Source organism: Manis pentadactyla, chromosome 9 (genome assembly GCF_030020395.1).
Source record: "Manis pentadactyla isolate mManPen7 chromosome 9, mManPen7.hap1, whole genome shotgun sequence".
Taxonomy (NCBI): Eukaryota; Metazoa; Chordata; class Mammalia; order Pholidota; family Manidae; genus Manis; species Manis pentadactyla.
The window spans coordinates 23151083-23163886 of NC_080027.1; the positions used below are offsets into that span (position 1 = coordinate 23151083).

At 49.9% G+C, this 12804-nt stretch overlaps 1 protein-coding gene across 4 annotated transcripts in view; it reads left to right on the forward strand.

Moving 5' to 3' along the window:
- The first annotated feature begins 4658 nt into the window (after nt 1-4658).
- Nucleotides 4659-12804, forward strand: part of VSTM5 (V-set and transmembrane domain containing 5) — a 28046-nt gene continuing 19900 nt past the window's right edge. For 2 of the 4 annotated variants that reach the window (XM_036923300.2, XM_036923302.2), the window contains exon 1: nt 4659-5052. In XM_036923300.2, the coding sequence (XP_036779195.2) occupies nt 4962-5052 (91 nt within the window). In that variant the 5' untranslated portion in view covers nt 4659-4961. The remainder of the gene's footprint in view (nt 5053-12804) is intronic. The other 2 variants (XM_057507110.1, XM_057507111.1) reach the window with 1 other exon arrangement.

Genomic DNA, 12804 nt, shown 5'->3' on the forward strand with positions numbered 1-12804 from the left:
CACAGAGTAATCCCTATAACAAAACTCACCAAACTGTACCCTTTAATGGATGCAGTTTCCTGCACATTAATGAAGCCTCAGGAAAGCTGATTTCAAAACATGGGATAATGACCGCGAAGGTTGTTGGGGCACAGCTCCTGCAGAGAATATTTGGGCTGGGAACTAAGCCACGAGAAGGATGTTCAAGCTGTGAGAAACCAAAGGGATCTAGTTCAAGGGCAGGGCACCCAGAATATCTTCAATCCATGGCAAACCAGGGCAGGGAGCATCTGGCCCCTGATGCAATGAGGACGTGCAGAGTCTAAAGAGAATTTAAAATAAGAGTAAGACCCACCAGAAGTGTTTATTACTGCCATGCACGGGCAATTCTGCACAATGCCAGTGAGGAAACACTCTTCCCTGCAGGCGCATGCTGCTCCTACACCATGTTTTCAGTAGTCCCAGGACTCAGAAACCTCTGGGAGGCGCATGGGTCACATTCCTTTTTATTGAGTACAGCGGCAAACCGTGATTTTAAAAAAATAACTCATAATTTTCATCACACCTGTTTTTCTCCTGCAGGACTCCTTCATGGTGTGCTGCCTCTTCATTAATGTTTACTGAAATTAGACTCAAATCCACCCGGTGGCTCAATCCCCACCCCCACCTGTACCTAGGATACCCAGCCCATCCAGGTACATAATGGCAGTGTCAGACCTTACTGGCCAGCTAGCTCACAGATGCCATTTAACTCAGGAGCACTTGTTTGTTTTTCTAATTTTCTTGTTTGTTTTGTTATGTTTGACTGTAAGTGTCCTGTAGACCATGTGCTGAGCTCAAGTGCATGACATTTGCTCCAGACCATGTACCCAAGGTCTAACCCCTCTTTTTTTTCCAATGAAGGAACTGAGACCCAGAGACATGAAGTCACATCCTTAATGGCCCTGCTAGGACCAGAATTCAAGTTAGACTTTTGCCACCCACCACGGCATATTTATTGGATACCTTCTGTATGCCCAGCACTCTGTAGGAAGAGGCAGCCCATAGAAAATCTGAAAGAAATGCTCTCAGCCCTTTTGAAGTATAATCTTAGAGCCCAAGACTAAAAAGCATGAATACACCAGGGAGATTTATTCAGCTACTGAGCGCCTATTAGACGAGGCACTGAGCTGGACACTGTGATGATAAGTGACACGGGCCAAGCGTTTTCCATGCACCCATCCCACTTCATATTTGTGTCTTGTCTGACCCTCACCTATTGGGTAGTAATATCAGAATCCCATTTTGCAGCTAAGAAAACTGCCCTGAAGGACTGCCTGAGGTCTTGCCTGAGGTTACACAGTCAGGAGTGGAAGGGCTGGGCTTTTCCTGGGTCTGTCTGACTCAAGGGCCACCATTCTTTCCCAGCGTGCGCCCAGCCCCTCTCTTATCAGGTCGGGCTACTAAGAGAGTAAGTGCTGGCGCTCACCCGTAAGGGCACTGTAGCCTAATACGGGATAAGCCTTGCCTGCATCAATCACCATGACTTGTGATCACAGAGGCTACACACAGGCTGCATGGTACAGGCAGTGTGGACCACCCAAGTTAGCAGGAAGAGACTTTCCAATTTGGATCTCCTGTTTAGTAGGCTTGGCCTCTGGGTGGCTCCAGGGTAATAGGGACAACACAAACCACCTCAGCCTAAGAGTCTTTGGACAGTATATGGAGCCATAAAAGCCCAGGTCAAAGGAATCAATTTCAACACAGATTTATATAGGTCTTCCACACTGTAGCCTTCTCCGCAATTCCCTCCTGGTTCAGCCATCTACCTGGCACTGAAACTACATACATACATAATAAACTGCAAGCATATTCTCGAAAGAGATGAAAGAAGCAAGAATTTACAGATTCGTGAATGTGGTGATCAGTTTTGCAGAAAGAAACACCAAGACATATGGTCTCACAAATTCATATGTACTTACAGGAACAATGAAATAATGTATGTAAAGTCAGGGCTGTCCTCAAAAATGGGAACTGTGTAGAGATATACAGCTGTCATAAAGCTGGGACACTATAAACACACACCATTGGTTTCTCTTGGAAGTAAAGAATGGCTCCTAAGATTTTGAGAATATAAATGCTGGTGGGCGTTGGTTTTTTCCAGAGTGGTTAATTGGTGATAAGAGTTACCAAATGCCTGAGGACTACAGTATATGCCAAGGATTGCAAAGGAGAAGCCAACATTTCATATTAAGTGTGAGTCTTGAATTAAATCTTTTTAGCAGAAGCAAACATACTCAGGATTCAGTATATAGACCCTTGAAATCTGAATCCCAATCTATTTTTCTCATCTTTCTCCTTATCCCCTACTAGCCTCAGCCAAACTAATACGTCAGAAACACATGCCAAAAAAAGAGAAAGAGAGAGACAGGGAGGAAGGAAGGGTAACAGGAGAGAGATGGAGGGAGGGAGGGAGGGAGAAAGGAAGGGAAAGACAAGGAGGGAAAGAGAGAAAAAAAGAAATGGTCAATGTAATCACAGCCTAAATGGACTCATGCTGTCTCCCTCCTCCCCTCTACGGAATCCTGCTCTAAAAGAAGGGCTGTGATAAATTCAGATCTAAGTGTCATCTGCTATGACCGTAAGAAGCTTCCAATAATCTAAAGTAATCTTTCAAAAAACACTAATGCCAGGGCCCCACCCCCAGAAAACCTGATTCGGTGGAAATGAAGTGAGACCCAGGCCATGGTGCCTTTTCTCTAATGTGCAGAATTTACCATTTTGGTTCAGTCCAGCCCCTCAGAGGTCCGGAGAGTTGATGTCCCTTCTCCATGGCCAGAGAGCTGGTAGGACACAGAGGCAGGACATGAGCTCCACGTTGCTCAGTCATTCTGGCCTTTATCAGCTCTTTACCTCATGATATTCCTCCTTGTCTCTTATGTCTCTCAGACTCCAGTTTTTTTCATTCATCTATTCATTTAACACATGGTCACCAAGCGCCCTACCATGGGCCAAGTGCCAGCCCGACAGCAGAGAGCAGCCAGTGTCCCCTTGCGCTAGCCTAAGAAGCAAGCCCGAATACCTGGGGGCCTTCCGTGATCTGGATCATTCTGTCTTCACTGGTTTGCAGGTTTCCTGGGACTAGGAGCCATGAGTTAACCTTCTTTGGAGCTGCAAGGCCTAGCGCATTGCCTGGCACAGGGGCAGGTCTGCGAAAAGTCTGAGGAATAAGAAAATGAATGCAAGTGATTCCTGAATCACCTTACATGGAATAAGGAAAACAGAAAAATGGCAAAGAGACCATGTGTATGAGTCAGAACTTCCTCAATTTTATGTCACAGAAGTCCAACTTAAATTTTCTGAGGCAAAAGAGCATATTTATTTGCTCATAACTAGCACCAGAAGTGTGCAGAATCACAGAGCTCAAACTAAGTCATGAGGACTTGCTCTCTTGATGGCTCCCAGCTCAGTCTGTGGCATCTTGGGCTTCATTCTCCTTGTGGTGGGCAAGATGGTGCCCAGTGTTCCTAGGTTCGTATCCTCTGATTTTAGCAATCCCAGAAATGGCCACGTATCATTCCCAGGAAAGACTCTGGGGGCCCCATCCGCTCATCCCTGAACCAAACACTAGGGATGATGAGGAGGGTACCTGTCATCCTGGTTCACAAGTCCGCCCGGGGGCAGTTGGCAGGGTGCCACCTCTGTCAGCCTCACTAAGAATCCACAGAGCTGGCAAAGAGTCTCCCTTAGGAACCAGAAGGAAGAGACAGGAAACTATGAAGGACTGCCATGGTCTTCCGTATCTTCCCATCTTTTTGTGCCACCAGCCTACCTTAGCATGACGGTTTCATCCTCACCTGCTTGACCTCATGGATGTGAGACAGGTGCCACAGACCTAAACGTCAGGTGTCTTCAGGAGGAGGAGGAGGGGCAGCGCTAGCCTTATTTCTTCTATCAGGAGAGTGTAACTTTCCCAACACCCCAAGAGAATTTCCCTTAAACATCACTGGCCAGCACTGGATCACACTTCTACCTCTAGGTACAAGGCAGGCTAGGCAGTCTAGGTTAAACAAACTGGAACAGAATTTCTTGACTGGCTAGGGCCCATATTCATTCTGCCCCACCCTGTATTCCTCCTCCCACTGGAGTCACTTACTCTTGCTCTGAGTCCCCATAGCAGCCTGAGCCTCCATTATCAAAGCAAAATGTGCACTTAGAGCAATTGCTCATTTTTCTGGCACCCACTCCTTGCCAGGGTTTCCAAAGAGGTATTCATGTTTATCTTGTCCATGATTGTATTTTAATGCCTAGCCCAGTGTCCAGCTTCATTCCACATGTTCTCTGAGTATCTACCATGTGCCAGGCCCTGTGCAAATAAGTAGGCTCTCAGTGGGCACTTGGATGCATGGATGGTTGCATGTGTGCGTGTGTGGATGTGCGGGTGGGTGGATTCTGGATGGGTGAGTGGGTGGATGGTGGTTGGGTGGGTGAGGAGTAGACTCTGGACAGATGTCCAGTGACTCCACCTGAGCAGCCTGAGGCTCCTTTGTACCCCCCTTTGTACCCTTCTCACCCTAGGCAGTTTAACAGTTTCCTTGCCCAGGGAGCCATTAGGTAGGTCCTCAGGCAAAGGCTAGTATTTTCCCCGTGTTGCCACCCAGCATCCATCTGAATCTTGAACCAACACCAGTAAAGTGGGTGTGAACGGAAGGAGACGGCGCGCTGCTTGTCACTGTTTACCCCCGAGTGTGTGCTGCCTGCTGCCTTCCTCTCTCTCTCCCCTCTCAGTCTCTCCTTCCTCTTTTCCCCTCTCTTTGGAACTGGTTCAACCAGAGTACGAGCGGCTCATCTGCATCTGGCCCTGGAGGACCTGCAGGAGCCAAAGGAGGAGGGGACGCGAGGCGGGCCCAGGGGCGGCGGCGGCCACAGCGCACAGCCGGACCCGCGCTGCGCCGCGCCGCCCGGGGAGCCCATGCCCGGCCCGCGCCGCCCGGGGCTCGCTCATGAGGCCTGCGCCCAGCCGCCGGAGGAAGGGCCGCGGCGTCTCCCTGGGGCTCCTCGCCCTCTGCCTGGCCGCAGCCCGCTGTCTGCAGAGTAAGCGCGGGGCTGGGCGGGGCGCGGGCGGGTCGGGGGCGCGGCCGCCCGGCTGCGGGGAGGGACGGGGGCCAAGCGGAGGCGCCCCCGGGCCTGGCACCGGGGCCGCTTGGGGTGCCCGCCGCACCCCGCTCAGCCGGGCGCGTTATCAGAGCCGGAAGCCGGCCCGGAGATAAGTGGCACCTGTCCCGGTGGCCGCCTCCTCTATAATATATTTTCTTAATTTTTCCTGGAATAACCAGAGCGTAGTTGAGGTGTCCAAGGGCCAATGGGCCCGCCGCCCAACTGTGGGGACCCCTCGCCCTCCCGCGGGCCTCCCGGGTCACCAGCACGTTCCGTAGGCCTCCCCACCACACAGAGGAAAGCAAAGCAGACTCGCCTGAGGCAGGGAGCGCTGGGGCTTTGCGTAGTGGGCCTGAAATTCCTCAGGCCAGAGGTGGCCCTTCCCATTTGTACCAGTTGGAGGACTTGGTTGGGTTGGCCCCACAATCCCCCCTGGGTCGGTGAGTTTGAATGTAAGGCCCAGCCCCCACAACCTCCCACTGATACAAACAACAAGTTATGATGCAGTTTTACATTCTCATCTAATCATTCCCATTATCATCACTCCCAGATTAGTCAACGGACGCTTAGAGAGTGACCAGTGCAGGGCCCCGGGAGGTGGGGGGACCTATAGTAAGAGCTTGCATGTACTAAGCACATAGACATTTACTACCCCTCAGACTTTTTAAGACTTCTCCCATTTAATTCTCAGGGTAACCCTGTGAAATGCGTGCTACTCTTCCCCTGTTGCACAAGTGGGGAAACAGAGGCAGAGAGCAGTTGTTATGTGCACTGACTTGCAAACTAGCTAGATCCAAACCTGGCTAGTCTAGCACTCGTGACCTTTATGCCTCTCTAGCTAGAGCCCGGCCTTGGACACCGCAAATCTCAGAAACCCAGAAAGACTGGGATGGGGCTTTTGGAGCAAGAAATAACCAGTTGTTAGTCCGTCAAGTGGGCAGGTGTATTTTGCATTGCAGTGACCTCATCTATTGTTTTTCAACTCTCCAACACATGTTTCCAACCATCATTCTTAGGCAGATCTGTCCAGATGTGCCTGACTCAGGGGCCAGCCATTCGCCACAGTGTTTAATTACTCATTCTCTCAATAATTCACAGGACCCCCTGCCTGCAGAACAGCAAGCCACGGTGGGTCCCAGGGATACTGTAATTCACGGTCTTGCCCTCAGACAAGCAAACAAGAGTGCCAGCTTGGAGTGCTGAACATTGATAGGTGGGAGTTGTTAATGTTCTGGGAGCCCTAAAGGCTTAGAACCCAGAGTTGGGGAACCAGAGCAAGTCACCCAGTGGGAGGCACACCTACTCAGACCTGAGAGATGGACAGGAGCAGCCAAGAGACTGGGAGAGAGGGAATGCAGGGTGCCTGAGACCAGAAGCAGCACACGCAAAACGGGAGATCAGGTGAAAGTTTTGCATTGACTACCTGTCTCCTCCACAGCTATGAATCCAGAAGACAAGACATTCTATTTCAGCTCTGGGTCCCTAGCACTTGTGCCTGCCAGGGTCTACCCTGAAAAAACAGTGGATGGCTGTGCATCTGCCTAAATGAGCCTGTGCTTCAGGGCCATCCCTGATGTCCCAGAATGGGCCTCCTCCCTCATACCAGCTGCATCCATTCTCTGCCTCTTCAGCTTGTCAGAAGCTTCTACTCAGACAGTCTGGCACTCCTCATTTGCACAGAGGTCTGTGTTAGAGATTACCCCACAAACACAAATACACAAACACTCTGCCTTTGAAGTCTCTTCTCTACAAACAGGAGCACATTTCTATCTCCCTGAAATTTGCATGTTGAACCCTAACCCCAGCACAATGACAGGTGGAGCTGGGCCTTTGGGAAGCACTAGGTTTAGATGAGGTCATGATGGTTGGGCCCCAGTGATGGGATTAATGTCTTTATAACAAGAGGAAGACAGACCAAAGTAACCTCTGTCTTTCTGCCATGTGAGGACAAAATGTGTGTCTAGTGGCAGCTGTCTGTAACCCAGGAAGACAGCCCTCCAAATCTGCCAGCACCTTGATCTTGGATTTTCCAGCTTCCAGAATTTTGAGAAATAAATGTCTGTTGTTTAAGCCCCCCAGTCTCTGGTATTTTGATAGAGCAGCCCAAGCTGACTGAGACAGACAGTGGTACCAAGCAGCACGGTGCTGCTATACGAAATACCTAAAAAATGTGGAAGGACCTTTGGAACTGGGCAATGCATAGAAGCTGGAGGTCTGAGGTACATGCTAGCAATATGGACTCTAAGGGTGGTTCTGGTGAGGTTTCAGATGGAAATGAAGAACATCAGTGAACGATGGAGAAAAGATGATCCTGTTAAAAAGTGGCAAGGAACTTGGCTCAACTGTGTTCATGTTCTAGTGTTTTGGGGGAGATAGAACTTGGGAATGATGGGGTTTTATATTTAGTTGAGAAGGTTTCTAAGCAAAGTGTTGAAGAAGTGGCTTGGTTCTTCCTGACTGCTTCTAGTAAAATGTGAAAGGAGAAAGATGAATTGAAGAAGGAATCATTAAGCATGAAGGAACCAGAACTTCAAGATTTGGGAAATTCTCAGCCCCCTTTCTATATTACAAAAAGTAAGAAAGCACATTCAGAAGAGAACACTAAGAGAATGGCCAGACAACTAAGCTGATGAGGAGATGAGTATGGGTGTGAACCGTGGACCCAACAGCCACCCAGCAGAAACACTGCCAATTTGAGCTGAAGGGGATGAAGACAGAATGGAATGAAGGAAGGATGTCAGACTCATTAGATCCTACAGGAGTGACTGCATGTCTGAATAGCTGTGAACATGCACTATTCGTCAAGACAAGAAAAGAATGACTCTGAAGGTGATTCAGTGATTGATCATCAGAGCTGCCCCTCAGTTTCAGTGGGGGGCCATTGCCTCGATTTCAGCAGGCCAGACCGAGGCTATGCAGAGCCTTTTGGGGGCAGTGCTGCAGGGGAAGGGGGTCCCACAATCCCTGACTCAATGAATACTGAAGGCAAGACCACCAGAGAGTGGGCCAGAAGGCAGACCTTTGAACCAAAGAGGATTGTTCGTGAGCCTTAAGATCAATGGTATTTACCTTGCCAGGTTTTAGACTCCCTGGGGACTCAGCACCCCCTCTTCCTTCTGATTTCTCCCTTTTGGAATGGAAATGTCTATCCTATGCTTGCCCCACCACTGCATTTTGGAAGCACATGACTTGTCTGGTTTCATGACTTCGCACTTGGAGAAGAATTTTGTTTCAAGATGAATCACAACTCCAAGTCTCCCCAATACCTGATTTAGATGGTATTTATATGAGATTGGACTTCAGACTTTAAAATTGAAGCTGAAACAAATTAAGACTTTTGTGGTTGTTAGGATGGAATGCATGTACTTTGCATGCAAAATGGGCCTGAATTTCGAGGGTCCAGGGGCAGACTGTTATGGACTGAACATTTGTGTCCCCCAGAAATTCATATGCTGAAGCTCTAACTCCCAATATGATGGCATTTCGAGGTGGGGCCTTTGGAAAGCAATTCAGTTTAGGTGAGGCCTTGAGGATGGAACTTCCATGATAGAATTAGTGTCCACATAAAAGAAGAATAGACAAGAGGTCACTTCTCTCTACCATGTCATGACACAGCGTAAAGAAAGTGGTCATCTGCAAGCTAGGAAGAAGGCTTCACCAAGAGCTCAGTCTGTTGGCATGTCGATCTTGGACTTCCCAGACTCCAGAACTGAGAGAAATAAATGTCTTCCGTTTAAGCCCCCACCCTGTGGTGTTTTGTGATAGCAGCCCCAGCTGACTAAGACAGGTACTTAAAGACTTGCCCCCTCAGAAAGCGGGCGGGCTTCCCACAGCAGGCCAAGGCGAGTGCCTTCCTGGCACCCTTGTTTCCTCTCTCAGCTCTCAGCATGGTGAATTAGCCATCAGGCCAGTGAGTACCCAGTGTTCCCTCTCATTTGGAAGCAGAGAACCCAAGACTAAAGTAGGAATGTTTAATGACTGGCCTGGGGCTTGCTTCCTGGGTTCCAACCCCAGATCCTGAGAAGCAGTCCACTCCCCCAACACACACACACACACACACACACACACACACACTGGCCCCACTGTGTCACTCACAGCCCAGTCCCCAGGAGAACAGAGGAACGGAGTGGGGACTGAATCTGGGTCTGGGGAGAGAGTGGATAAGCCGGGAGCTGTCACAACTAGGATGGAGCTGTGGGTTCTGGGCTTCACTGGCTGTGGGATGGGTGGGGAAGGGAGGGGGAGCCAGAATAATAGGAATTCCCTGGAGACCCTGGGGAGATGCCCAGGTCCATCACTCCGGGGCAAGGCCCCCTGGTACTGAGCACCTGCGGTGCAGCGGCCTCTGGCCTAGCCCCTGATGAATCAGAGACAAGTGAGGTGTGGTCTCTCTCTGCAGTGCCCTTTCCAGTTTATAGACAGTGGCTATGCACACATATAAATGTACCCACTGATAAAAGTGGTGTTTGGGTGCACTTTTAAAAAATGCAGCCATGCTATACTTGTTATTCAGCAACTGAGTTTTTATACCATTTAAAAAATCTCTTCCCACATTGGTAATACAGAAATCTTGCTCAGTTTTCTCAGCAGATATACCTATGCCATCATGTAACTATGGTACTTTTATTTAGCCAGCCCCCTGATGATGGACATTTAAGCTTTCAGCTTTTGGTCCTCAGGAGAGAGCAGACCCCTGAGACAGGGTGACGAGGGCAAAGCTGGTGATGCACATGGTATAGAAGATGTGGAAGGTCCGGACCGCCCCCAGGCTGACAGCTGCCCCCTGAACCACACCTCTTCCCCACAGGGCAGTGCCCCAAAAATGCCCAGAGGATTCAGTCAAGCTATTGAGGGAGGGATGGGGACTTTCAGCCAGGAAGCCACCTAAGTTTCTTTATTCCTGATTGCCTAGGAGGCCCTGTGTATACTCCCTGCTGGTCTGCGAGGGGGTGCAGGCAGGAGACCCTCCTTTCTCCATTATCTGCAGGACATATGGACACCTATATATTTCATCTGCTGCAAGACTTAAAAAAATATTTTAATGTATCTAAAGTCAGGATATGTGTTACAAATCAATAGTTCTGCTGTAATCTCTGTCAGCCTGTACTGAAGTTGAGTCTTTCCTGAGAGGACATGTGTGGCTTCTGTCCATCACTTGGGGGTGCTCTACCTGGGCAGTGGGAAAGGCCTCACAGAGAAGGTCAAGGCTGAGTCTTAAAAGATGAGTAAGTGTATACAACAGAACAGGGTGGAGAAGAGAATTTGGGGCATACAGCAAATGCTCAAAAAATAGGTGTGCTTTTCTTCCTGGGGCCAGGCAGGGTGTGGATGTACTGACAACAGAAGAGGAAGTGGGGGGCTGCCTTAGTATGGAGTTACTGGGGTCTTAGCCTGAATCCCGTTCAGAGTCCCTGCTAACACTGCACCTCCATAGTCCAGGGCACTCAGGCCCTGGTCTGCCTGCACCTGGGTTTCCCCTGGAAAATGGGCTCGGGATAGGAAAGCAATTGCTTATCCAGCAGAATTGGGAGTAGGAGAGGCAGGACTGGTGTGTTCAAAGTTGGGAAATGATTATCTCCTGTAACTAGTTTGCTGGGCTGGGAAAGTACCCGTCTGCCCTGTGGGCAAAGGGGAAATGACGCACTGGACCGTAAAGGGAACGCAGGACATCCCGTGTTCGCGTGTGGTCCAGGAAGCACGTGACCATTCCCCCTGCTGAGGTGCACCCTGCAGGGTAGCTCAGGCCTGTGTCTGGCTGCTCTGAGGCTTCCTGGGGAATCCTCAGCTGGCAGATGGGGAAGGGCCTGGGGAACTGGTCCCAGTCCCAGTCCTGGTTGTGAGGCCACCTTCCTGCTCTGAGGGCACAGGGCAAAGGGGCAGGCCGGCTTAGGGTCCTCAGCAAGGCTGCACATTAGAACCACTTGTGTGGCCTGTGTGGCCTACAGATGCTCACACCTTATGCCAGACAGTTAGACTGGGTCTCTGGGGGCAGGACCCAGCACGGTTTTGTTTGCTTCAAGTTCCTCAGTGATTTTAATCTGTGGCCAGGCAGAGCTCCTGCACTAGGCCATTTCCAGGTCCCCTCCATTAGTCCTGTGCTATGGAAAGAGCTTGTCAGGAAGTGTGCACATTTCTCCCATCTTCTGTTCTCAGAACACCTACCATTGCATAGTAGGGCCTCAGCCATGTCTTATTTGTGGTTGTAGCTGACAAATCCCGAGCGACTTTCCCACCAGGTCTAGGTCAGAACACAAGACTCCTTTGCTTTGCTTTGAAATTTGGTTTGTTCTCTAAGTAGCTGCTGAGCCCCTTTTGAGTGATGGGCACCTTGCTAGGAGCCAGGGAAACTCAACGTGGTCCCTGCAATAGGGGGGGTGGCGTGGCCTGGAGGGGAAGTCAGACCCAAATGGAATGATTTGATGTCAGGTGCCCTGGGGGCTCAGAGAAAGGCATTTATTTAGCTTGGATAGAGTTGGGGGGAAACTTCTTGAAGAAGAAGGCTTGAAAGCAAAGTGGGAGGTAGCCAGGGGAGCAGGGAGGGAGAACGTTCTGAGCAGTTGGAAATAATGGACACAGACGCCACATGGCCTTCTTCCCTTCGATCCAGCAGCAGGGTGACCATTCCTTACTTAGACCAGGTGTGTCAGCTGTTGCTAATTTCTTCATGTTCAATCTGGTAAGTCATCTAGTAGTTAAAGGAATGGAGCTTGGGAAGGCCTTGGATCTTAGGTGGCACCTGCTGGAATAGTTCCTCAGATTGACCCTGGCAGTAGGCCGTTTGCCCTTCTGTACTAATGTAATGCCCTTGCCCCAGGCTCGCTGTGGGACTGTGCCACCTTCCTTTCAGAAGCCAATGCCCAGATGCAGAACATCAGCCCTGCTCTATCCTGCCACCATCAACCAAGTCTCCTAAATATTTGGGGTGAGATTTCAGGGGTTCTTAACCAGAACTTGTCCTTATGTCAGGTGGACTATCAATTTGATTTGACAGCCCCAGCTTCAGAGAGCCATTCATCACGTCGCATGCTGCGGGTGCTGGCGATTGGGCCCTGAGCACACGGTGGGTGTTTGCTGCTCCTTCTAGTGTGGGGTGGGCAGTCACTCGTCTAACACGGGTGCGAGGCAGGGTGTGAGCGGTGCTATGGGAACCTGGTGGGGCCTGGCCGAGAAGGTGACATTTAAGATGGGTCTTGAAGAGGGAACAGAAACTCAAGAATGAGACAGAGACCTGGGCTGAGATGGAGGAGATAAAGGCTCAGTGGGGAGGGGCCCCTAGTTTGGTGCAACTGGAATTGGAGGGTGGCAAGGAGTCTTGGCAGATGGCAATGGAAAAGGAGGGTAGACCAGATTATTAAGGTCTTTCAGAGCCAGGGGAGACCAACCAGATGTGTGGTCTAGAACAATCTTAATAATGCTTCCAGTCAACCAAAAAAAAGAAAAGCCAGTATCTTCTGAGTTTTTATAATTGTTGATAACAATTACAAGACTATATCTGTGACTGTTTATTGAGCACCTACCTTCTACTAGGCAGCGTAACAGCTGCCTTCCCTTTGCATTACAGTAACCCTGCAAATAGGTGCTATTAGTCCCCATTTTATAGATGAGGAAAACGAGGCTCAGAGAGGGTGCGGGACTTGCCTAAGACATGCATTCATGCAGTGGGTGCTTATGGAAAGCCCACGGGCCAGG